A 26,490-nucleotide genomic window follows, 5' to 3' on the forward strand; every position below is an offset into this window, starting at 1 on the left:
AGTTGCTCTCATTTTCTACAATTATTTATATCACAGTGTAAACCGACATGTGGGGAGATAGTAAGTAAGAGAGGTGAACTTTACCAAACAAATCACATGTGTGCATATTTGCTTGTTTGATCGCTAGGCATAGAAATTGAACACCTCCCACCTTGGATTACCATAAAGACATGGGCTTGGGTTAGCATGGGTTGGCCCAAGAACCAAACTAGCTAGGCTTATAGATAAAATGGGTTCGACGGTTCGACTGGACCGGCTGAAGCTCAACATTTCGACCCGACCCAATTTGGGTTGAGCGTAATTTGGTTTTTGACTATTTGAGCCAAGACGGGCATTACCTAAGCGAAAGAAGAAGTGCCCAATACCCGTCTGTAACGGGTCCTGGGTTTCGATTTCGGCCTAGGCTTTAGATCCATCGATCAGGGTTTTAGGGTTTAACCTTGACCTCATGTTGATTTGCTTTTTTGTTGAGGGTAATATTTATGCTTCAAATTGCCAATGGAGAAGGCTAAAGGTCCTAAAGTTGAAAAAAAAAAAGAAAAAAAAAAGAAGAAAACTTGATTTGTCTAGAAACTCATCTCCAACTGATAGTTGGGCTATAATTCCATAAAACCCACCAGGCCATTATTCGGCCAAAATGCATCAAGCTGGCCAAATGTAGCTCCCACTCTTAGCCATTTTTGGGGCCCATCTCTTTGGTTGCAATAATTGATTCGAATTCAACGGTTATATTTAAAAACATTCAACAGTAGTTTGATTAACTTAACCAATCAATTTAAAACTAATAAATTATTGAGGGGGTTATATTTAGCCCATTCGATTGGGATGATATATGAGTATGACCTGACACTGCTTATTTAAAATAATTTTTTACAGCGCTATAATTGTGGATGAGGCTATGTTTAACTCTTTCGGTTGACAAATAGCCTAACTTTCGATGCTTGGTTGAAGAGATTCCTGACGAGTTAGGGTTCATTGGGTCCGAACCCGAACCCAGGTTCGGATCAAGCTCTCGTTGGACTAGTATATCAAACAGTGGGCCCAACAAACCATTTCTACATCTTGGGCCTTAGCAATTCGAAGCCCAATTTAAACAAATAAAATGAGCCCATATGTGTGGGAGGAGAGAAGAAAGAGCTAGAGAGAGAGAGAGAGAGAGAGAGAGAGAGAGAGAGAGAGAGAGCGTGGCAAATGAAATGCGCTGTCTTTTTCTATTCCCTGCTGCAGCGAGAGCAACAAGAAGTGCTTTAGGCCGCTTATCGTATGGTTCCCGCTATCCAGCGCCCGGTGTGCAACAAGTCTTAAACTTCACCACTCGCGCTCAGCGCCATAGTCGTCGTCACGCACTCGCTCTCCTCCCAACCACCGCTTTCTCCTCCTCGTCGTTCCCTCTCCTCCAAAACCCTAATTTCCTCACGGGTAACCGTAACTCTTTCTTCCGCGGAATGGAGGTATCTCTCTCTCTCTCTCTCTCTCTCTCTCTGCTTGTGACTAAACAGAGCATTGGGTTTCTGGGTTTTCGTTCTTTCTGCTTATGTTCGTGTAAAAATTCAATCTTTGTGTTTGTTAATTAGTTTCTTATAACTTTATTGCCAACCCATTGGATTTGGATTTCATTTGTTATTGGTAAATAATAGAGTTTGAATGATGATTAATTGTGGTATGATCTGATTCTTGTAGCTGTGTTCCCAAATAATATGGATTTGTGATCATTTTAGTCTTCAATTCGAAGCGCTTTGTTGCTTTATTTGTGTTTGCAATCTGATTAATGTTAATCCAATGTGGATTGTGCTTGTTTGTGTTTATTTGAATTCCAATGTGGGTTCTGCTTGTTTGTGTTTATTTGAATCACTTTGTTGCTTAGTTCTATTTCGGCGTTAATTCTCTGTCAGTTTTTATTGTGGGAACAACATCGCAACCGAGCTTTTCTTTTTGTAATTGTTTTGTTTAATTTGCAGCAATACTGGTCCGGGAGTAGCATTAATAAGAACAAGGGGATGGTGGATCATTTGAAGAGTTATGGAGTGATTAGATCCAAAAGGGTTGCTGAAGTGATGGAGACTATTGATAGGGCTTTATTTGTGCCGGACGGAACCCCACCTTATGTTGATTCCCCCATGGCAATAGGTTATAATGCCACCATTTCTGCACCTCATATGCATGCAATGTGCCTTCAATTGTTGGAAGAGCATTTGCAGCCTGGAATGCGCGCTTTGGATGTTGGCTCGGGTAAGATTGTCTATCACATTTCTATATTCTTACGTGCTTGCAGTTAACACGTTCTCGGAAGTGAAAACTCACATTTTGACTTTTGGATACTATGGAAACCGGAATATTTTGCAATTGTTATGCTTCATTTTGAAGGCAGTCATAGAGGTTCTGGAACTTCCTTCACTGTGTTTTGTTTTGCAGGGACGGGATACTTGACGGCGTGTTTTGCGTTGATGGTTGGGCCACAAGGTCGCACAGTTGGTGTCGAGCACATTCCTGAGTTGGTTTCTTCCTCAATTCCGAATATTGAAAAAAGTGCAGCAGGATCATTATTGAGAGAAGGTTCCCTCTCAGTGCATGTTGGTGGTATGTCTTCTGAAACCTTGCAATGGAAACCAACACAAAAGAAAACAAAATTCACTGTCTTGTTAATTTGTAATTAAAACTTGCTTAGCATTAGTTTATGCACCGGAAACAAAACACCGGCTTTCTTCCAATTTGTTTCATTTCAATGGATAAATTGCGAATTGAGACTATAACACTTGTTGCCAAAGTTTGGCTGCCATTCACTCGATGCATATGGTCAAGTATATCCACCTGCATACGCATCAGCTCAACACGATTTTACTCGTGCAGAGTGCAATTACTCGTTTTATTGATTCGACATTTGTTGTGGCAGACGGAAGGCTAGGTTGGCCAGAGTTTGCTCCTTACGATGCCATTCACGTCGGTGCAGCTGCACCAGAAATCCCACAACCACTTATTGACCAGCTGAAGCCTGGAGGCAGAATGGTGATTCCAGTGGGAAACATATTCCAGGATCTTAAGGTTGTGGACAAGGACTTGGATGGTTCGATCAGTGTCCGGGATGAAACTTCGGTTCGTTATGTTCCTCTCACAAACCGAGATGATCAGCTGCGAGGCTCGTGAGGCGCTATATACTTCACCAAACGTCATAGCGATGCTCTATTCCATTGTCGGGTGCTACCAGCTGAATATTTGTGTACAGATAGATAACGCTCTGAATTTTCTTCGCAGTATTTGTTTCGATATAGTTTTTACGCCCGTCTCTGTGAATTCATCTGGTCTCAAGGGCATTCAAACTTTTGCCTGTTGGGAGATACATGACTTAAATAAGTAGTTTCTACTATGTTTTCCGTCGCGGTTTTGTTTAGACCTTTAGTTCTTGAAATGAAATGATTCAACACAGAAATTCAATGCAAATGGAAATATAGTGACATTCAAAAGCTCCATTAGCATTTCTGAACAGAATAGTAGCTAGTGTGAGTGTTTAAAGTATTCACGTAATTGTCGATGTTTTTTTACGTGTCAATATTTTCATCCAAGATCGATATAGAAAGGAGGTGAAATGCAAGCTTCACCTTATATCAGCTAAATAGGAAAATTAAAGACCATCAACGATATTTATAAATTTACTATAGAAATTTTGCTGACATTCATTGCACTTGTCGAACTTTTGAATTTTTTATTTATTAATTTTGACTAAATTTGAATGAGTTCTCTAATCTCACTGCAAATTTTCATAAATTTCGTCGAAGGCTACCATATATTGATATCGGTACATTCATCAATCTTTCCAATTATATCGATATTTTAAACATTGATAGTAACCACAAACAGTAGTTCCCCAAAATTTATGGAGTCAAACTTGGACTCGATATATCGTTTAGGACTTGAACAATAATTCTACGAGTAGAAATCACAAAAACTCTTGCTGAAAACCGGCTAGCATGAACCTGATCTAATGAAAAAGGAACCAAAACGGAGCGCAGGTTTCATCCCGGCTACGTCAATAAGGACTGCGCCTTTGTCTTTCTTCTGCAACATTTACTCTGATCGCCCTCCCGTCGATACTCTGCAGGCACAAGCCAACTCAAGTAAGACGGTATTTAACTCGTATTAAAACATCTATAGATGAATACCCTAAACCCACGCCCGTTGGGCGAAATCAGACAACTTAAGAATTTGGTTTATCTTTACATGCACGACGCATCTCATTTGCCTAAAAAAACCGTATATGAAGGTGGAAAATGTAAACACTTAATACCTGTCCATCGAGTGCACCAATGGCATCATTCATTTCGCTTTCACTGGCCATTGTTACAAAGCCAAAACCACGGGATCGTCCAGTTTCTCTGTCAAAGACTACTCGAGCCTCCACAACGCTACCATGTTCACTGAAAATCTGCTCCAGTTGAGGAGTATCCACATTCCATGGGAGGTTACCAACATAGATTCTAAAAGCAGACCCAAATGAACGGGGTGGGCGTTCTTGGCGTGTTCCTCTTGGGGCAGCCCTATTGACAGTCAAGAGCCTTCCATTTAAATCCTGTTCAAAGTATAAGACCACAAAAAATTAGAAGCAAAGAACCCTTAAAGTTAAAACATGCTATAAAATCCTTTTATTAATATGTGATATAACAGTATGGAAACATTGAGGGCAAACACTTGAAAAATATTCTTATTCATATGCACCCAGAAGTCGAACAAGAGCCAGAGGTTGATTGGAACCTACGAGCACCATGCTTTACTTCACTACACATTTGGGGAACCTACTAAGCACTTCTCATGACACATGCAAGAAAGCAGATATGGAAAAAATTTCAAGAGTTTCACCAAAAATGTTCCATGATGCGTTTCATACCTAACCTTTGCCAAGGGAATGACGGAATTGATTTGGCTACGTGCAATGCCAGACATTGGCAACATCATAGGGCTTGGATTTATGCATTTATCTCAACTTATTTGGGCAACGAGGTAGCTGTAGATACTTTACCTCGGTGAGGTCTTCTCTATGTCAAGACTACTTACAAATTTGCTTCTCTCAATCTTAGGACGAATGACCTTGCAGGTCAGATGTAATAATGACAGTTAACATTTACAACGGATTTTCCAATTTTCCACTTTTCATGGATGGAAAATTACAATACATTCTCCTATTACCAGAAGTTATCTAGTACCTCTGAGGATTACCTTCAAGGTTACCACAATCCATACAAGCTAAACAAATATATAACCAATTGCTCATGACTACCTAGCAACGAGCTAAGGGTAAGGGTTCCGCTGTGAAGCTTTCTCGGTTTCCCTAAGTTGGTAGATGTTCCTCCATTACATCATTCGATCCAATGGAGAATAGAAACCAAAGTATCAATGAGAGGAACAAAGGATTTTAGGCACCTGAATATTTGGGTTAAACCACCAGAACCGCGAAACAATACATCATCAACTACTCGCCGCAAACATGGGCCACGTTTAGCCATCACTTCATTCTAGTTTACTTTATCATATCATATCGAAAGGTTCTATCTTCCTCGTATCAAGTCTTATTTAATTTCACATTCACATTCAGGCATAAAAATATACAAATCAAAATCACCAAAGAACCAACATCAAGTTTCAAGAAGCGAAATTTATAAGCGACTTACATAACGACTGTAGAGTTCCACGGCCTTATCAGCTTCCTCAACAGTGCTCATAGTCACAAATCCAAACCCGCGACTCTGATCAGTGTCCCTGTTGTAAATAACCTACGAACAACAAAACAGAAACATAGAAACCTCAAACATCCGAACACCATCAGAACCGAAAGACACAAACTTTTCACGAAACAAATCAAAAGAAATTCAAAGCCTCACCTCAGCAACCTCGACAATTCCAGCCCTCTCAAAAAGCTCAGCCAATTTCTGACTATCAACGTCAAAAGGTAAATTCCCAACAAACACCTTGGCCTCCTCCGGTGGCTCGACGTTCGACTCCTCCTCTCTCTCCTCAAAGACCCCTCCTTCCTCGCTGCCCTCCGCGCCGTCAATGGTGAGCGTGTTGTCCTCTTGTCCCCAGTCCGAGGTCTGGGCCACGAAGGCGACGACGGAGGAGAAGTGGGGTTTGTTCCCGATGGACAGCGGCGGCGAGAAGAACGAGGAAGGAGTGTAGGAGAGGTGGAGCTTGATGGGTTTGGAGGGAATTGAGAGAAATGGGTTGGTGGTTTTGGCGGCGGAGAGGTAAGGGAGGGAGACTAGGCATGAATCCGCCATTGATAAGGTCTTGAATATATTGGAAGTTGCAGAAGAAGCCATAGCCATTTTTTTTGTGGGAGAGGAGAGGAGAGGAGAGGAGATAGGGAGAGAGATTGAAAGGGTTTTAGGAGGAGAGGTGTGAGAGGATAAGGGTCGAGGAAGAGGTGCTAGAGTAGTAGGAAAGGAAAGGGGTTATTGGGAAAAAAGAAGAGAGCGAGAGAGAGATTTTGTTTTATGGGCTTTGAGATGTTGAAGCATATGTTGTAAAACCCAATATCCAACTTGTGATGAACTTGTAGGTTGAATTAAAAACCCAATGGGCCTAGAAACAACATTAATCTATGTTAAATTTCTCGAAGGTTTCGACAAAAAAAAAAGTTCTCGAAGGTTTCTAAGAAGTAAGGCCATCTCTAACTGAGGGCTGGCCAGAGGGCTCGTTTTAGCCCTCTAGCCCTCCAAGATTCCCTAAGATATTAATATTTTAATGAACAGTACATTGCCATATTTGCCTTCGTCTCCAACCGAGGGCCAAAGGGCCAGAGGGCTCGTTTTAGCCCTGTCACAAAAAACCATCTCCAACCGAGGGCCAAACATAATTTATTATTTAAAAACTACAATTTAAATTCAAATCCAACAGCTAAGTGACGTCAACATGATTTTGCATGTTGTATAAGTTTCATGTTGTTAAATGTTGTTTAAGTTTCATGTTGTTAAATATTTTTTTATGTTGTATAATTTGTATGTTGGTTAATGTTATTTAATGTTGTTTCATGTTACTTAATTTAATTTAATGTTGTATAAATGGCCTAGGAAGTTATAAGAAAAAAATAGAATTGAAAAAAAATATGAAACAAATTTTGTGAAATAGAAGTTATAGGAAAAAATGGAATTTAAAAAAATATGAAACAAATTTTGTAAAATACAAGTGAAAAAAAATATGAAACAAAATTTGATTCATATGAAAAGGAAAACAAGGGAAAAAAAAGAAGTTTAAATTCATATAAAAAAAAAAGTTAATACAACGGCTACTAGCCGTTATATTCAAAAAATTTCAAACTATTAGTGTCGGTTATAACTGACACTAATAGTAATTAAAAAAAAAAAAAACCTTTGAATAACTATTACTGTCAGTTATAACCGACAGTATTAAAAATCCTTCTTTAATGCTGTCGGTTATAACCGACAGCAATGGGAAAACTATAAAAAAAAATAGCCAGCCCGGGGCTGGCTGGCTGGCTGGCCGAAAGCAGCCAGCCCTTTGGCCCTTTGGCCCTTTGAAATTCCGTGGGGCCCTCCCAGATTCCCGAGCCCTCTGGCCTAGCCCTCGGTTGGAGACGGTTTTAGAGCTATTTTCAGTCCTCTAGCCCTTTGGACCCTTCGGTTAGAGATGGCCTAAGGCACGAGCTTGGTCTATTTATTTCTTTTTAAATATAAAAAATTTAAAGTGCACAATGAGAATTTTAGAGTTTAATAATAATTCGTTTTATTTATATTTTTTTTTGTGTTGCAATATCTCGTCATTTTGCCAATCATATGTTTCTGTATAAATTGGAAAATTTTGGCTCAATTTTTTAATGAACTATGCCATCAGAGGAAATTGTCAAATTGAAGAGAAAGCCTACAAGGAAAATGGGTGTCCCCCCCAAAAAAAAAATTGAATGTCCAAAAAAAATAAATTCATAAATAGTAAATGAAAAACGTATTCTTAAAAATTTAATAAATTATTTTGGGTGTCAAAAAATGTGTGAAAGCCCTTTCTTCTTAATGTAAAAATATCGATGTACTAAAAAAAAATCTCTAAAAAAAATAGAAACAACATGAATAGGACCCGCCCAATCATTTGAGTGTGTTTCTGTAGAAGTAATATATTTCTCGGTAGTGATTTTGGTATCTTAGAAGTTTCCTAAAAAGGCCTCAAGTGATTTCCTTATTTTCAACGCCCTAGAAAGAATCATCCTACAATTACATTTGTAAAAGTACTTAAATGATATTAATCCTCATTTAAAGCACTTCTAAGATGCAATAATTTTCTCACTTAGTATTATAATCTAGTGGTATTCATCTTCACTTGTAAGTGAGAGATCTTAGGTTTGATTCTTGCTAAAAATGAATTTGAACGACATTATTGTTAATCCAGTGTAAGGCTAAGTTCAACCCCTTCCCTTTTAATATAGATAATATCGTTTGTTAAAAAAAACGAAATGATTTCTGCCTCCATAGTCATCTTCATAAAATTATCAAATGCTATACTTTCATTTATTTATTTTTAAAAGACGAGAGACTGGACTTGAGATGTACGAGTTGCAATTATTCAATTGAATTACAAACCTCTTACACCAAAAATTCTTATTTGAGCTAAAACAAAATGCTAATTTTATTGCAAAGTTTTCAAGATGTCTTTGAATTTTTTTTTCTTTTTATGTCAATCTACTGACAAATTTTCCACATTCAAGACCACGTGCAATCAAATACCTTCAATTTTCTTGTACAAGTGACAGTGACCATCACATCAATTTTCATGGGTATTTGTCACGTCTCCCAGAACATGGTGCCGGTAATAAACATGTAGAGAAAGTGGCTTTTGTAACATATTTTAGGAATGTGATATCCACACACCTCATTTTACTTCTCAGACATCATTTTAATTTTTAGATGTTAAATTAGATGAATTGAAGAAGATCAACGGATATAAATTAACAAGGGTCTATGAGAAGTAATTTGGGATGTGTGGATAGCACACCCCTATATTTTATACATAATATTTTATAATGTTGATATAAAAGTTAATATTAAATTGTAATGTGATAGATAATTTATAAAAAATCACACAAAGATTCCTTAGCATTTTTCTTCTAAATTTTAGGATTAGATATAATAACAAAAAATAATTACCTGAATAATATGAAAATACTAAGTGCCCATAATGTCCTCACTCCCCACCAATGGTGGGAGTACAGATCCTCTCCAGATCTAAAAAAAGAGAGCTTAAGGATCAAATGATTTAAATCATTGAAAATTGATCAAACAGATACAATTATTATAACTTTTAAAGAAACTTCTTGTTTGTAGTAATTAGATCAAATTTCAACGATCCGGATCATTTGATCTCTAGATTTTGTTTTATAGAACCGGATAGGATATGTACTCCAATGGTGGGATTGGGAAGTGCACCTCATCCTCATTAAGATTTTAATATGATATGAATCATACTGGTGGGCTTCACTCATTAATCCATTATGATTACGACATTAAGAGATTCTTTATATTTAATTTACCATCTCGAATCTTGAATGGTTAGGTCATCTCCAATACTTTGATTATTATAGCCGCCATGCTTTTTTTACTCTAAAATTATAGCTTTTTAAATCTGATCATGGACTGAATAAATCTAAATGAAATCATCAAATAAAATTAAACAAGTGTGTGAGAATAAAAAATACATGTTTATTATTTTCTTTTTAAAAGTAGTATAGAGACATTGATCATAAGATTGTTTTTGGTTCTTCATTGAAAATGAGTTTTTGGTAGGGGTGTGCTATCTCACATCATTTTTGACTTTATATACACATTCTTAATTTGCGGCCTGATGAACTAAATTAAAGTAGATCCAATAATAAAAATTAACAAAAAGATATGAGAGAATTTTGAAGCATAGTTTACACTATGTCAAGTTGAACATTTTGAAGCATTGTTTTTTTTTTTTTCAAATTTATTACTATTATTAAGAAGATGTGGAAGAATTCGAAATTATTCAATAAATTAGATGAGGGGAAAATTTCGAACTTGAAATGCATGAGTGGAAAGCACGAGAGAACCATGTCGAGGGATAATCAAATGAAAAACGTAAGTTAGTCAACAATAGGGGCCAGTCTATGCAATCATGGTGTTAGGACGATGGTAAGGCGATATGAATGGTAAAGTGACATCTGTCTTTAGTGCATGTTGAAGTCGTCCTTCGCTGTCTCAGATAATTTAGTGGGAAATAGGAACGCGGGATATTTGTATAATAAGAGAAACTTTTGTGCTTGCCGCCGTTGAGATCTAAAAAGCTTCTTAATTTGTAGCTGCAATGGAAGGAGAAGAAGGTAACACAAGAAACACCAAAGAAGCTCTGAGCACTGAAGGAGGCCATATAAAGGGTGACCAAGATCGTCAATATGCCCTCCCATCTGCTCATACAATTGGCCACGGTACGTTTTTACTTATAAAATTTAAATTTAAAAAAAAAAACCTCGACAATACGAGAGAATTTTAGCATAATAAGGTCACCTTTATGTTTACTTCGTAAGTTTCCATGCAGAAAATATAAGTTCTACCTGCTAAAATTTGTATCAGGTCTTCTGAAAATCCTATGCTTTTTGTTGTTCTTCGTGTATATGGACGATGGTTTAAAATCGTTCTACTAATTAACCGCCTTGGTAAAATCTTGGGTGAAACCGGTTGTTTGTTACTGGTTACACGGGAGAATTTGTCCCTCTTATGGGGTTTTCTAAAGAAATTTATAACTTTAATTTGGTGTTTTTTATTTTCTATTTATTTCCAAGGCATTCATTAAACTGGATTCTTGAAAACTAAACAGATTCATGGCAACAAGTTGGGGTGATGCTGGTGACAGCCTTCAACTGTGGATATATATTGAGCTTTTCAAATCTTATGTTGGTGCCTTTGGGATGGACATGGGGGATCATATGCCTTCTGGTTTTTGGGCTCTACAGTGCCTATGCAATCCGGCTTTTGGCTGCTTTTCACTTCATCGATGGCCAAAGGTTCATCAGATACAGAGATCTCATGGGTTTTTTATTTGGTGGGTACAATTTACAACTAGTATACTAACCAAATTTTGACTTTTAGAGTGGACAGCTTTTTTTTTGGCTCGGCCTGGACTGGACTAGTCCAGGGCAGGCGATATTTGGTGAAATCATAAATGTTGGGTCTGAACTTATTAAATAGGACAAAAGTCCGACATATATGTCTTACAAGTCCTATCTAGCGAGTTGTGACTCGCCATATGACATGCTCGTACTGAGTTGCAGTCTTGTCTAATCTCAGCTTCCAAACGAGCCTCCAGTATATATATAAACTTGCTGTCAAAGCAAACAAGGTTACTGATTAGTGTGTGTTTTTTTTCTTGTTTTTAAACAGGCAGAGAGATGTTTTACACCACTTGGGTTTTCCAGTTTTTGACCCTTCTACTTGGAAACATGGGTTTCATTCTACTTGGGGGAAGAGCACTTAAGGTACTTAGTATTCCTAAACTCTAAAACACTATCTATTTAAGTACATGTTTTACTTATGGAAATGAGACTCATAATTATAGGCTTTGCAAACAGGAAATTAACTCCGAATTCAGCGACTCACCATTTCGGCTTCAGTATTTTATCGCCATCACCGGAGTGACCTACTTTGTATTTGCATTCTTCATTCCAACAATGTCTGCAATGAAAAGTTGGCTCGGACCATCTACCGTTATCACCTTCGCTTACATTGTCATGCTCTTGGTGGTGGTGGTTAAAGATGGTAGAAAATCCTCTTCCTTCAGCTCCTTTTGTTCGAATGTCTATAATTTTGCTTTGCAACGAACGCTTACTTGCAATGTGATCATTCTCGTGAAGGGAAAGCAAACACCAAGAGAGATTATGCGATCCATGGAAACGAAGCAGACAGAGTACTCAATGCCTTTGGTGCAATTGCAGCTATTATCGTATGCAACTCCTCTGGCTTGCTACTCGAAATACAGGTTTGTTGCTTGTATCTCAAGAAATAGATTTTCTGAATCACCAACAACATAGAAAGATTTAATGATTCTGGTTCGGATATTTGGTTTTTTTCGTATATGCAGTCAACTCTAAGAGATCCTGCAGTAACAAATATGAGGAAAGCTTTAAATCTGCAGTTTACTGTGGGGCTGGTGCTTTACTATGGAGTGAGCATAGTCGGATACTGGGCTTATGGCTCAACTGTATCCGAATACCTTCCTCAAGAGCTAAGCGGTCCTAAATCGGTTAAGGTTCTCATAAACGCCACTGTTTTTCTACAATCCGTGGTCTCCCAACATGTAAGTCATAGCAATTGTACACTTGTTTTCTCGTTCTTTTAAGTTTTTCTGTAAGTCTTCACTTTATGATCTACTGAACTTCCAATTTCTACGTCAAAAACAGATGTTTGTGGCACCAATCCACGAGTTCCTTGATACCAAGTTCCTCAAACTCGATAAGAGCATGAACTCGAAAGGAAATTTGAAGCGCAGATTGTACGTTCGAGCCCTCCTCTTTGCAGTAAATACATTTGTAACAGCAGCTTTTCCTTTCATGGGGGACTTCGTAAACTTGTTTGGATCCTTTACACTCGTTCCTCTAACTTTCGTGTTCCCGAGCATGATTTTCATCAAGGTAATTTCGCTCTACCTCACCATATTTCGGACCAAGTTAATGATCGTAAAACTTAAGTTGCTATATATTTGGCTTTCTTCTCTCACAGGTGAAGGGAAAGGCAGCTTCACTGGAGAAGATTTTATGGCATTGGTTCAACATCGTTATTTTTTCGCTCCTTGCCGTCGTCACCACAATTTCTGCCGTTCGATTGATAGTCAACAATGTTAAGGAATACAATTTCTTTGCAAATACATGAAGTACATGTAAAAGTTATGACCCGAGCCAGTTAACCAGATACATTTAGCACATCCATCACAACCATATAGCCCATATCTAGTCTTGGGTAGCCATTACAAAGAGCACGGTCAAACACAATGTGACTACGTGACATTTCTGTCTTCCATGCTTGCATTGTCTTTGCACGTGTGGATCTGGACGGGGGTCTCCGGTATACATACTGCAGTAATACGTAGACATCCCTTATAATCCAAGTGTCTTTATCTGCGTATTGTAGTTTAGAAGCTTGTGCTTACCTTGCCTTTGAGATCTAACGTTTGAAGCGAAGGTTCTGCCTGCTAGCGCTCTTCTTCATAGCGAATACATTCGTGACAGCAGCTATTCCTTTCATAGGGGACTTTATGAACTTGTTTGGATCGCTTTCACTCGTTCCTCTTAACTTTCTTGTTCCCAAGCATGGCTTTCATCAAGGTATTTTGCTATACTGCATTCCGTTCCCATCTCTTCGTCATCTAGGCTGCATCATAATCAGGACAAAGTAAAAGATGATATAACATAACTTGCTCAACTTTCGGTTCAACATTGTATTTTTTTCTGTCCTTGCAGTTTTAACACCAACTACTGCACTTCGCTTGATAGTCAACAATGTTCAGCAATATAATTTTTTGCAAATAATGAAGGCAAGTAAATTATTGCAGATGGTATATGCCTTTCAAACGATATAGTAGACAAACATAGGATGATTTTATTGCGGCATGTTCCTTTTTCCAAAATATATTGTGCAAGTAACTACATTCCTGTCGACTACTTTTCTATTTCCCGCGGTGATGATATTACATTCACAATTTTCCAATGTAACATAAAGATGCTTAGAATTCACATATCCATACCAGAAGGCATCACTTTTGAGGCTTGGTAGCAGGCTCTTATGATTCAGAAAGTGGTAGAAGTAATTTACCTTGGTATCTGCCCTTGGTTACTATATTTAAGCAGGGTCGGCCATGAGATAAGGTGACAAGAGACCACATAGGGCGCTCACCAGTTAGAGTATTTGCTTCAAATCAACTGAGGATTTAACGGATTGAGAAATGGAAGCTTAAGCAGGGCCGAGGAGAACAAAATCTGGCAGCACGCTGTTCATTTATTGGTTGGTTGCTTTCAAATTCTTGCATTCAACTTGGACCTGGGGATTGACAATCATCTCAAGCCGCATACATCCGGTCTTACATTAGCAACAGTAAGTGTGCATTATAATGCAGTTGAATGAGAATGGCATGTAAGAATTCTACCATTGAATTGCTGTCTAAGTCTGGTTTTTCATTTGAGCTGCATGACCTTTGCTAATTTCAACCCAACTGTACCCAGGAAACTTAAGTGCATTTCTCCCGTTCATTGCTTCCCGCACCTTTCTGGCTTCATCCCATAGTTCTTTTGACGCATAGATACTTGAAAGTAGCGTATAATTTCCAGTATTCCCAGGTTCTAAATGAAGAGTTGCTCAGCAGCACTTTCTGCAATCTCGACATTTCCATATGTTCTACATGCTGCAAGAAGGGCTCCTAGTGCTCCTGGCTGTGGCCCCACAGGCATTCCCTTGACCAAATCGCTGGCCTCATTGAGTTTCCCAGCACGTCCCAGCATATCAACTATGCAAGTAAAGTGATCAGCATCAGGCTCAATGTTGTAATCTTTAACCATGCTTTCCCAGTACCCCATTCCATCTTCAACGAGTCCTGCACGGCAACAGGCAGTGAATACCCCAACAAATGTGAAGCGATCAGGTTCAATATTTTCTGCCAGCATTCTCTGGAAGATCTCGAGCGCTTTGACCCCATGACCATTTGAAGCAAGACCTGTGATTATTGCACTGTAAGAGAAAACATCCTTTAGGGGGATCTTTTCAAATATGGCGCATGCCTCTCCCATATTCCCACATTTGGCATGCATGTCAACTAGTGCAGTAAGCACTTGTTCATTCTGTTCTATGCCTTCTCTATCCACATATGATCCAATCCAGTTTGCCAGATCTGCAGGACCCAACTGTGCCAATGCAGAGATCACAGCTGTCATGGTGAAAGCATCTGGCTTTACTCGTGCCTTTTCCATTCTCCGGAAAAGTGAAAGTGCTTCACTTGGCCTCCCATTTTGGGAATACCCTGAAATCATAGCCTTCTCCAGCAAATCAATCCCCTCTCAGGCATTTCATCAAAGAGGGCCTTCGCCTTATCCATAAAACCGCTTTTCGTATACCCCACCAACATTGTAGTCCAATAAACAGCATTCCTGTCAGGCATCCTATCAAACACAGCCCTTGCCGAAACCAGATCCCCACTATTTACACAACCCACGACCATGGCGTTCCAAGATATCACATTTTTCCCCAGCATCCCCTCAAACAAAACCAAAGCACACCCCATATCAACCCCGCCTCTTGCATGAGCCCCCAAAACCGCATTGTAAGAAACAACATCTCTCTCACACATTTCATCAAACAGCTTCCGCGCCATCCCCACCTCCCCACATTACCCATACATATCAACCAAAGCGTTCGAAACCGGAACACAAAACCCAAAACCCATTTTCACAATGCGTCCATGGACCTCAGTCCCGCCACAAAGATCACTCAACGCAGCGCACGAATTCAGCACAAAAGGGTACGTATAGTTATCAGGTCTAATTCCAACCGAAACCATCTGCGAATACAAACTCACCGCCTCGAAACAGAGCACGGAGATCTTAGAGAAAGCCCTGACGGCGTGGTTGAAGAGAGAGAGAGAGAGATTTGGGTTGGGGAAAGAGGTGAAGACGAGGTGGGTGTAGCGAGGCGAGGCGCAGAGAGAGGCGTAGAAAGAGATGAGAGTGGAGGCTAAGGAGGCGTTCCGGTGAAGGTTTGATCGGACTATGTGGGCGTGGATTTGTTTGAGGTGGCAGAGCGAAGCGCAGGATTTGAGCAGAGAGGCAGCTCCGTCTGCTTTTTTGTTGGGATGGTTTTTGGCGACCTTTGCTGCTTTCATCTCACTCTCTTTCAAAAAAAATTTAAGTTAGTTGTGGCGCGTTTACGTAAGGTAATCGGAATCAAGAAACGAAATTGAATTCCGATTACGGTATACTTCGGTGTTTATTAAATCTGGAGGAATCAAAATTTAGTGGGTCCCACACAAATTTTGGAATCCAATTCCAATATTTGGCTGATTTGGATTCCTAAGATAAAGGAGGTATTTGGATTCCGGATGGCTTGGGGAATCAGAATGCTAACTTTTTTTCCTTTATGCCCTCACCTACTTTCATTATTTCCAAGATTATCCTTTTAACCCTAGACTATTATTTCCCTTTTCACGCTACCATATCTTAACGTTCTGGAACGGTTAGTTGATTAATTCAGTCGACCTAGAGTAAATTCAATCGATCTAAAGTAACTTTGTAAATACATGCAGAATCATTTTGTTACTCAATGCAGAATCAGTTTGTTACTTCATGCAGAATCAGTTTGTTACTCAATGCAGAATCAATTTGTTACTTCATGCATAATCAGTTTGTTACTTCATGCAGAATCAGTTTGTTACTCAATGCAGAATCAGTTTGTTACTATTATATACTATATCAAATTTTATTAAAAAAAAAGTATATAAAATATTTGATTTGGGACAAGGGCATTTTAGTAATCATACTGGTTTATATTCCGATTCTGCTGAATTAGTAAACAGCTTTATGGAATTGTATTCCGATTCCAGACAGTTTTAGTAAACAATTTCAACAAGAATCTGATTCTGATTCCACCTCATTTCAATTCCTCCTCAATCAAATTCCTCCTCAATCCGATTCCTCTCAATTTGATTACGGATTAGTAAACGCGCCATTGGTTTAACGGCTATTTCTCTATCCTTTCCGGTAGAAAAAGAGGGTAAGGTTGTTGTGACAGGATAACACCAAACCTGTTGGAACAAACTCATGCTAACCCACAGGAAATATATCAAATGTAATGCAAGAACAAAATATATAAGAACACCAAGAATTTAATGAGGTTCCTCAACAGTCAGTGTAACTGGAGTACGTTCTCAACAAATAGAGAAAAAAATATTATGAATAATTTATTCTCTATACAAAGCTCAAAGCTATTACAACAACTACTTGGTGAGTGATTACTAACCAAAGAGAATAGCACATTCTTCTTCTTTTTCTGCTCTTAGTTTTCTGTTTTCTGCAGCTACCTTTGCTCTCTCAAAGATTGGCTTCTAAAACAGAAAATGGTGTACTCTCTCTCTCTCTCACATTCGGATGATAACTTCATCCATACAAAAGCACACAATAAAAAATCTAAAGTAAGGGAATAATCATTCTTTTACAAACATCATCATGACCTTTCTTTTTTTTATACAACAAACATAATCATTTGTCTTCTCATAATGATGTTTCCACGTCATTATGTCATTCATTTTTTATTATATGCTCTAATTCAACAAAGGTCATTTCGGTCTTTATCACGGGGATGAATTCATTTCTTTTATTTTTGGATGATGCTAGAGAGACTAAATTTTATAAATCAAATGACATGAAAGTTGATGATTAGATTATTACTTAAGTATTGATTAATGTGCTTATTTCTGATTGGTAATAAGTTATTTAGTTTGCAAATTTAATCTACTTAACATTACCCTTTATTTTTTATTTGAACTCTGCTTATTTTCAGTGGATACGTTTTATCCTGCCTAGTTTGTTTTACACACGGCCCTATTTTGTCACCAGATACTTGATGTTTGCAAATTTAGTCTACCTAGCATTACGATTTAAATCATAAACGTCTATTTTGTCTTACATCGTCACTGTGTTAAGGTTTAAATTAATGAAAATAAACTTTAAGTGTTTAAATGAATGAAAATTAAGGATATCTAAAACATGCCTGCAAATTATATCAAAAGAAAAGTAGATCTTGAAATAAAATTAAAACTTTCATGACTTAAATGTCGGCAGACAACAATACAGAAAAAACTAGAGAATACGAAATTGTAATATAATTTGCCAGTGAATACATCAAGCATCTTTACACCATTCATGAACATATGAAATGAGCATAAACAATACTACAATATATGTATTTACTCCAGTTGCTTGGAACATTGCATCCGTCCTGTTATGCCCGAGTTCAAATCCTTTGGTTTTTCATAATTTAGACAAATTTGTAATATCGTCTTATCAAGCAAGAAGAGTGTAGAGAGGGTTTGCCTGCATGAACAAATAGTTCCCACCAAACAAGTCATTCATGTGAGCCTGCCCATGCTTCAGTCTCTTCAAAGCTTTGCTCCATGAAACTTTAATCCTAGTGAAAATCCTAGCTCTTTTCCTCAGGAACCTTCTCAAGCCCTGAATCCGAACCCTTGGCCGCCTTCGCCCGGTTAGCTTACTGATCTTGGACCAACCCCTTATGTTCTTGAATTTAATTGCTGTGTTTTGCTGATCTGTTTTTTCATCAAACAGACCTTCGTTTCTCAGTCTTTGGTAAGCAAGTTGTGAGATCGATGCCATTTCGAAGTAGAAAAGGTTTAGAGCTAGATGGAGTCAGCTTTTTGTTTTTTTTCTTTCTGTGGATTTAGATGTCTCTCAAATGATGTAAGTGACAAATTTAAAGTGAAGAAAGTAGTTTGCAATGAATGCAGCTGAAATATTTGGTAATGGTAGTTTAAACTCTGATAATTTAAGGTTCCTAGTGTCACGGGCCATGTGTTAAAAACAAAGAAAATGCCCAAGACATCATATATCTAAGCCCATGAAGCCATGTCTTCATGGAAGCTTCCGGAACGTCCCGGAGAAATCAAGAACGTGGCGGAGCATTCAAGATAATCTTAGGGCATTCCGGAACATTCCACACAAGTGTACATATTTAAGCCTCACCTAGAATAATCTAGATTAGGCAAGTTGTATCTAGAACTATGCTAGATATTTTTGGATGTAAGTAGGGGATTCTAGAACCCTCCATTGAGGAGGTGACTTAGGCCTATAAATAGGAGGTAAGGCCATTTGGCCAAACCATCCAAGAATTGTAAGCAATTGTAAAGTTCTCTTAACTTTCAATACAAAGCTTCCTTTCTCCCATCTTCTAAGTGATCTTAGCATTCTCCAAGCTATCTTAGCTTTCTTTGTGATTCGATCCGGGGAAGCGAGGCTTTGAAGGCTTACTTAGCTTGTTCATCGAGGTATTCAAGTCTAAGTGCCGCACGGGCGGAAGGCTTAAAGAGTCATCCCGTGACAGCTGGTATCAGAGCCAAGCTCGTGAATCACTTGAAGGAAAGTAGGATATGGCAAGTGGAGAGATGGTGTCCGGAGTCTCCGATCTAAGGGAGCGTACTGCCGAGGTCCAAGACGTTGCCAAGAGCAAGCCAAAGTTAAAGGACTTGCAAGCATCGATGGAGACCATGGAAGAGCGACTCGAGAAGGTGGAACGAACCATACTCGAGTTCGATACTCGACTTGATGAGGACGTTGTCGACAAGGAGGAAATCCAAACCATGGTGGACAATGGTAAGGATGAACTGCGTGGCTTGGTGGAAGGGTGATGTGAAAAATAAGTTAACACACAAAATTAAACCCTCTTTTTATCAAATGTAGTAAAGTATGTAAGTATGGATCGTTCTAGGCCGGGGATTAGGAGGGATTGCTAAACACTTGAAAACTGACTTAAAAACATAAAAACAAAATTTAAAACACTAAACTAGACTCAAAGAATGAAAAACTATACTTTAAAATACTTAAACAAACATAAAACTCAAAACAGCAACCTAATGACTCAAAACTGCCTAAAAACCACTTTCTGGGCAGTTTTGAGAACCTAACAAGAACTTGGACGAAGTTGGATGAAAACTTGAATCAAAACACTTAGAAACACAAATCAAAACACTTTCTAACTAATCTAAGACTTCAAAATAAAGGGGGATTTGTTTTGGACGAAAATTGAAAACAAAACAGAAACTTTAAAACAAAACAGATTGTAAAACGTTTTTGGATGAAAAGGATGGATAAAAGGCTAGTTAGGAGGTTCTTCTCCACACATGACACACTTGCAAACAAAATGATTTTCAGTTGTTCTTTCAATAAATTATGAAACTCAACACCCCAAGTTAATTAGATACGCTTAAATTAACCTTCAAGTTCTCCTTAAGTTAATGAATTGGATGGAAAAGCACATACAACAATTCAAAGCATTCCTCAAAGGTTCCTTACGTGATGAGCACAATAAAGATACAATCAAGAATCATGAAGCACAATGAGAACTATAAGTGTTGACGAGGCATTCGTTACTATGATGAGCATGAAACTAGTGCCAAGAATTCATTCAACGCGATCGTTTTCAAGCGACCTTCACTACTTGTGATTATAAGATTGTAACTATTAGGTGAAACTCCCTCATAATCTAGCATCATATTCATGCATGAAAACTAAGCGTGCACTCTCAATCAACATACACAAATAAGTTATCAATCAAGTAGATGAACGAATTGAATCCGCAACTTATGAAATAACAACTGAATGTAATCAAATCATATTGCAAGCATGTACATGGTTTCGAATCACCCCCTAACTAAGAGGGGTTTAGTTCCTCATACTCACAAAGCAAAGATACATAAAATTAGACATTAAAATCAAAGGAAAGAAAACACCTAAAATGCTCCAACTTGGTAGCAAGTGCATCCAAGATTCCTCCTTTCCCTTGCTTGCGGCATGAAGCTTGTGGACAGATTTTTGGGTGGATTTATGGTGTAGAATGGATGGGGAATTTTGTGGAAGGGTTTAGGGTGAGAGTGGAAGAGTGTTTGATGGTTGGGGAGTGGTAGAGAACTAGGCAAAGAGGGTGGAAGAAGGTGGAGTGGCTGTTATGTTTTCTAGGCACTAGAATGGTGTTTTTGGGGTGTTTTGCTTCCTAGGGTGTGTATGGACGAATTTCTGTGATAAAATGATGAATATGGGGGATTGTCCTTTGGCCAAGGGGTGTAAACATGTATTTATAGGCCCCAAAAACCTTAGAAAATCAGGTTAGGTTAAGGATGAAATGCATGGCAATTTGTGTGTGTGGTGTGCAATGGTCCAAGGGTGAAAATGAAGTGATGATGCAAAGTGTGAAGGGTAAAATGGAGTGGTCTTGTAGCTAGGGGGCATGAATGATTGTGTACATTGCATAGAGATGGAAAGGGAGGTGAAAATGTGTCAATAAATGGGTCAAAGGTGCAGCAACATGTGGTACACAAGGCATGAGATTCCAAATGTGAATGATGGAGCATCAATTGGTGCATGTAATGGATGTAAATGTTGTCTAAAATCTAATGAGTGAAGGGAACAAGAGGTATCAAGCAATTGAGTGTAATAATTAAATGAATTGAAGCATGAAATTAGAAATTATGTAGGGGACAAGAGTGATCAAGCATGGCATGGAATCCAAAGGGAATTCTATGTGGTTTGCATGGCAAGGAATGCAAGTTGGGGTGACAGATTTTTGGGCTGTTTTCTTCATCTTTTAGACCATAATTCTTCACATTCTTGGCCTCTTTAGTTCTCAAATTCGTCCATCCACTTGGCCCATGCATTTGCTATCCATTCCAAGCCCGAAACATGCTCCAAAGGCCTCCAAAATGCATCTTCTTGCATACTTTGTACTTAGAGTCTGAAAACACACGAAAATGACTTTAAACACTAAAATAACTAAGGAAACACGACATAAATGCACAAGAACAAGCCAACTAAGTCGCATAAATATGCTCTTATCAAAGGGCTACGAGACGAGCTCCTTGGCGCTCTCAACACCATGGCAGACAAGATGCGGAGGGAAGTCCAGGTTCACCTTGACAACATAGAGGCAAGGTTTGTGGCGCTTCAAGCAGAGATAAAGGACACAAGGGAACTTAAGGGAGATGTGGCGTTTTGTAAAGAAGCAGTCGTGAAGCAATTCGTGCAAGGGCCGAGGGAAATCAAGGCGTTGGACTCCAAGGTAATCGACTCCTTTAAACCCAAATCCTATAATGGGAAGAGGGAAGCAAAGGAGCTAGACACATTCGTGTGGAACGTGGAGCGATACTTCAAGTACCTGAAGCTTGAAGATGACGAGTCCAAAATCTCAACGGCAACCATGTTCTTAGCTGACAATGCCCTTATGTGGTGGCGTCGTCGGAGCATGGAGATTGAGTAAGGTACGTTCTCTCTCACCACTTGGGATGAATTTAAGAAAGATCTTATGTTGCACTTCTATCCCCAAAATGCCAAGTACGAAGCCAAGGAGAAACTAAGGTGGCTCAAGCAAACGGGGAACGTCAAAGACTATGTCAACGCCTTCGTGAGCTTGTTATTCGAGGTGCCCAACATGTTAGAGGAAGACAAGCTCATGTACTTCATGAGTGGACTGCAAAATTGGGCAAAACTCGAACTACAAAGGAGACACGTGCAAACATTGTCTGATGCCATTGCCGCTGCCGAATCCTTGATTGAGTTTAAATCAAGCCACCAAGGTGATTCCAAGTCCACGGGGAAGAGGGGTAACCATGAGAGAAGTGGGGGAGAACATAAGCCGAAGGACAAGGCCGAGACAAGCAAACCAAAGGAGAAGAAAGCCGATAAGCATGACAAAGGCAAGGGTAAGTCTTGGCAACCCACTTGTTACCTATGCGACGGCCCTCACATGATGCGAGATTGCCCACAAAAGAAGGCCCTTAAGGCCATGGCTTTCAAGGAGGACAAGGCCGAAGAGAGTAACGATGCAACGATGGGATGCATCCGTCTACTGAATGCCATCCAGACAACCCTTCCACAACCTAAGGCTCAAGTTGGGGGATGATCATTGTTCGTCGACGTCAAGACTGGTGACAAGACGACACGTGTGTTGGTGGACACGGGAGCAACACACAACTTCATGACGTCGGAGGAAGCCACAAGGCTTGGCCTCCGAGTCACAAAGGAGCCCGGTAGCGTGAAGACGGTAAATTCTGCTGCCACCCCCATTGTTGGAGTTGCGCGCAATGTACAAGTAGACATTGGCACATGGAAGGGAAAGATCGACTTCACCGTAGTCAAGATGGACGACTATGGCGTAGTCATTGGGTTAGAGTTCATGGACAAGGTACGAGCCTTTCCCATTCCCTTCTACAATATTTTCTGTATCCTGGCCGACGGAAGACAACCTTGCCTGGTGCCATTGGAAAGGCAAGCCAAGAAGTGTACCCAGCACTTGTCGGCAATTCAATTTGCCAAGTCTTGGAAGAAAGGCGAGGCCACATTTCTTGCAACCCTAATGTTGAATGAAGGGGAGGAGAAGTACGGGCCTTTGCCAAAACAAGTGGAAGACGTCCTTATGGAGTTTGCGGACGTGATGCCTAAGGAACTGCCAAAGAAGTTGCCACCAAGGAGAGAGGTCGACCATGCGATTGAGTTGGAGCCTGGTGCTAAGCCTCCCTCCAAATCACCTTATAGGATGTCGCCACCCGAGTTGGAGGAATTGAGGAAGCAACTCAACGAGCTACTTGATGCTGGCTACATCCAACCCTCCAAGTCCCCATATGGTGCACCCGTCCTGTTCCAACGCAAGAAAGAAGGTAGCCTAAGGTTGTGCATCGACTATAGAGCATTGAACAAGATTACCATCAAGAACAAGTACCCACTTCCGTTGATCGCCGACTTATTCGATCAACTTGGTGAAGCAAGGTACTTCACAAAGTTAGATCTTCGATCGTGATACTACCAAGTGAGGATAGCCCCTGGAGACGAATCGAAGACGGCGATGGTGACCAGATATGGAGCGTTCGAGTATAAAGTCATGCCATTTGGTCTGACCAATGCCCTTGCAACATTCTGTACATTGATGAACAAGGTATTCCATCCTTATCTTGACAAGTTTGTCGTGGTTTACATTGATGATATCGTTGTCTATAGCAAGACATTGGAGGAGCACGTCAAGCACTTGCGCATAGTGTTCAAGACCCTTCGGGAGCATGAACTCTATGTCAAGAAGGAGAAATGCTCCTTTGCCACAAAAGAAGTAGAATTTCTTGGCCACAAGATAAAGGAGGGGAAACTTATGATGGAAAAGGGCAAGATCAAGGCCATTCAAGAGTGGGAACCGCCGACCAAGGTACCAACACTACGATCCTTTCTGGAGCTAGCCAACTACTATCGGAGATTCATAAAAGGGTATTCAGCTATAGCGGCACCCTTAACAGACCTTCTTAAGAAAAACAAGGTATGGGAATGGACGGACCGGTGTCAAGAGGCCTTTGAGAGGTTGAAGAAGGCCCTAATGGAGGAGCCTGTACTAAGGTTGCCCGACCTTAGTAAGCCATTCGAGTTGCACACTGATGCTTCCGACTTTGCCATAGGAGGAGTGTTGATGCAAGAGGGACATCCGATAGCCTATGAAAGTCGCAAGCTAAACAATGCCGAGAAGAGGTACACGACCCATGAAAAGGAGATGACCGCCATCGTCCATTGCCTTAGAGTTTGGAGGCATTACTTGCTTGGTACCCCATTCGTCATCAAGACGGACAACGTTGCCACTAGCTACTTTCAAACCCAACAAAAGCTCACACCTAAGCAAGCAAGGTGGCAAGAGTTCTTAGCGGAGTTTGATTACAAGCTAGAGTACAAGCAAGGAAAGGAGAACGTGGTGGCCGATGCTTTAAGTAGACGAGTAGAGTTAATGGCTACGGTACTCAAGCCGCAAAGCCATCTCTTGGATCGTGTCCGAGAAGGTTTGTCACATGACGTCCAAGCCAAGAACATTGTGGAGTTTGTCAAGGATGGGAAGACAAGAAGGTTTTGGCTTGAGGACGGCTTGCTATACACCAAGGGCAAGCGGATCTACGTCCCAAAGTGGGGAAACTTAAGGAAAGAAATCCTTAAGGAGTGCCATGACTCAATGTGGGCAGGACATCCTGGCACTCACCGCACGTTGGCTTTGGTGAGCGATGCTTATTATTGGCCACAAATGCGGGATGATGTAGATTCATACGTGAAGACTTGTCTTGTGTGCCAACAAGACAAAGTGGAACAAAGGCAACCGGGAGGACTGTTGGAACCACTTCCCACCCCATCAAGACCATGGGAGTGTTTGACCATGGATTTCATCACACATTTGCCCAAGTCTGATGGATGTGGATCTATCTTCGTCGTGGTTGATAGATTCACCAAGTATGCCACTTTCATACCCGCACCCGTGGAGTGCACAGCCGAAGTAGCTGCACGCTTGTTTCTAAAGCACGTGGTCAAGTATTGGGGTGTTCCGAGGAGCATAGTCAGCGATCGAGATGCTCGCTTCACGGGTAGATTTTGGAAGGAGCTCTTCAAGCTACTTGGCTCAAAGTTAGACTTCTTCACAGCTTTTCATCCCCAAACTGATGGACAAACGGAGCGGGTTAACGCATTGTTGGAGACTTATTTGCGGCACTATGTTAGTGCCAATCAACGAGATTGGGCTAAGTTACTTGATGTTGCCCAATTCTCTTATAACTTGCAACGTTCGGAGTCGACGGGGAAAAGTCCGTTCGAGTTGGCTATAGGGCAACAACCCTTGACCCCGAACACGGTCGTGACTGGCTACACGGGGAATAGTCCAGCCGCTTTCAAAACCGCTAAGGAGTGGCAATTAGCCCACGAACTTGCTCGAGCTCATTTGGAGAAGGCTTCAAAGAAGATGAAGAAATGGGCGGATCGTAAGCGAAGGAATGTGGAGTTCCAAACTGGCGACCAAGTCTTTGTGAAGCTCAATGCGTCTCAGCACAAGAGTACTCGTGGCTTGCACAAGAGCTTGTTGCGGAAGTATGAGGGACCATTCCCTATCATCAAGAAGGTTGGCAAAGCCGCTTATGTTGTGGAACTCCCACCCCGCCTCAAGTTTCACCCGGTGTTCCATGTGAGCAACTTGAAGCCTTATCATGCAGACAATGAGGAGCCAAGCCGAGGTGAGTCTCATCGAGCACCCCCTTTGATGACGGAGGCATTTGACAAAGAAGTGGAGAGCATTGAAGCCAAGCGTGTCATGGTGCGACCAAGACAACCAAAGCATGTGGAGTACTTTGTCAAATGGAAGGGGCTACCATACTCCGAAGCAACATGGGAGAAGGAGACGTCCTTATGGCAATATAAGGACTTGATTCAGACATTCGAGAGGCAAGAGTCGACGAGGACGTCGACGGCTTAAATGGGGGAGGATGTCACGGGCCATGTGTTAAAAACAAAGAAAATGCCCAAGACATCATATATCTAAGCCCATGAAGCCATGTCTTCATGGAAGCTTCTGGAACGTCCCGGAGAAATCAAGAACGTGGTGGAGCATTCAAGATAATCTTAGGGCATTCCGGAACATTCCACACAAGTGTACATATTTAAGCCTCACCTAGAATAATCTAGATTAGGCAAGTTGTATCTAGAACTATGCTAGATATTTTTGGATGTAAGTAGGGGATTCTAGAACCCTCCATTGAGGAGGTGACTTAGGCCTATAAATAGGAGGTAAGGCCATTTGGCCAAACCATCCAAGAATTGTAAGCAATTGTAAAGTTCTCTTAACTTTCAATACAAAGCTTCCTTTCTCCCATCTTCTAAGTGATCTTAGCATTCTCCAAGCTATCTTAGCTTTCTTTGTGATTCGATCCGGGGAAGCGAGGCTTCGA

General features: G+C 40.2%; 5 protein-coding genes and 1 long non-coding RNA gene across 8 annotated transcripts; 3 read left to right on the forward strand and 3 right to left on the reverse strand.

Moving 5' to 3' along the window:
- The first annotated feature begins 1,124 nt into the window (after window positions 1–1,124).
- Window positions 1,125–3,435, forward strand: LOC103437652 (protein-L-isoaspartate O-methyltransferase 1-like). The gene is made up of 4 exons (XM_008376143.4): window positions 1,125–1,451; window positions 1,959–2,229; window positions 2,413–2,577; window positions 2,891–3,435. Exons 1-4 carry the CDS (start codon window positions 1,197–1,199, stop codon window positions 3,139–3,141), a joined length of 942 nt encoding a protein of 313 aa, XP_008374365.3. The 5' UTR covers window positions 1,125–1,196; the 3' UTR covers window positions 3,142–3,435.
- A 360-nt stretch (window positions 3,436–3,795) lies between these two features.
- Window positions 3,796–6,622, reverse strand: LOC103437651 (28 kDa ribonucleoprotein, chloroplastic). Its single transcript, XM_008376142.4, has 4 exons — window positions 5,868–6,622; window positions 5,658–5,759; window positions 4,280–4,561; window positions 3,796–4,087 (listed from the first exon to the last, which is right to left on the reverse strand). The coding sequence occupies exons 1-4, from the start codon at window positions 6,309–6,311 to the stop codon at window positions 4,022–4,024; spliced, it is 894 nt and encodes a 297-aa protein (XP_008374364.1). The 5' UTR covers window positions 6,312–6,622; the 3' UTR covers window positions 3,796–4,021.
- A 3,605-nt stretch (window positions 6,623–10,227) lies between these two features.
- On the forward strand, window positions 10,228–12,934 carry LOC103437650 (proline transporter 2-like). Its single transcript, XM_070824103.1, has 8 exons — window positions 10,228–10,435; window positions 10,825–11,049; window positions 11,388–11,482; window positions 11,576–11,762; window positions 11,858–11,982; window positions 12,085–12,300; window positions 12,404–12,634; window positions 12,723–12,934. The coding sequence occupies exons 1-8, from the start codon at window positions 10,315–10,317 to the stop codon at window positions 12,870–12,872; spliced, it is 1,350 nt and encodes a 449-aa protein (XP_070680204.1). The 5' UTR covers window positions 10,228–10,314; the 3' UTR covers window positions 12,873–12,934.
- LOC103437673 (pentatricopeptide repeat-containing protein At4g16835, mitochondrial-like) lies at window positions 12,802–15,874 on the reverse strand. 3 transcript variants are annotated; one of them, XM_070824104.1, is made up of 3 exons: window positions 13,812–15,874; window positions 13,150–13,370; window positions 12,802–13,073 (listed from the first exon to the last, which is right to left on the reverse strand). In XM_070824104.1, the coding sequence occupies exon 1, from the start codon at window positions 15,017–15,019 to the stop codon at window positions 14,336–14,338; it is 684 nt and encodes a 227-aa protein (XP_070680205.1). In that variant the 5' UTR covers window positions 15,020–15,874; the 3' UTR covers window positions 12,802–13,073; window positions 13,150–13,370; window positions 13,812–14,335. The 3 variants fall into 3 exon arrangements, with proteins under 3 accessions (XP_070680205.1, XP_028959766.2, XP_028959768.2); XM_029103933.2 differs by having other exon boundaries at window positions 12,802–13,370; XM_029103935.2 differs by lacking the exons at window positions 12,802–13,073; window positions 13,150–13,370 and having other exon boundaries at window positions 13,576–14,036; window positions 14,143–15,874.
- Window positions 13,184–13,626, forward strand: LOC139197215 (uncharacterized). The gene is made up of 2 exons (XR_011582373.1): window positions 13,184–13,324; window positions 13,460–13,626. It is a non-coding gene; the product is annotated as an uncharacterized lncRNA (long non-coding RNA).
- Window positions 15,376–15,867, reverse strand: LOC103437672 (putative pentatricopeptide repeat-containing protein At5g37570). The gene has a single exon (XM_008376162.1). It carries the CDS (start codon window positions 15,865–15,867, stop codon window positions 15,376–15,378), a length of 492 nt encoding a protein of 163 aa, XP_008374384.1.
- Window positions 15,875–26,490: the final 10,616 nt, after the last annotated feature.

This window comes from Malus domestica, chromosome 06, assembly GCF_042453785.1.
Source record: "Malus domestica chromosome 06, GDT2T_hap1".
NCBI lineage: Eukaryota > Viridiplantae > Streptophyta > Magnoliopsida > Rosales > Rosaceae > Malus > Malus domestica.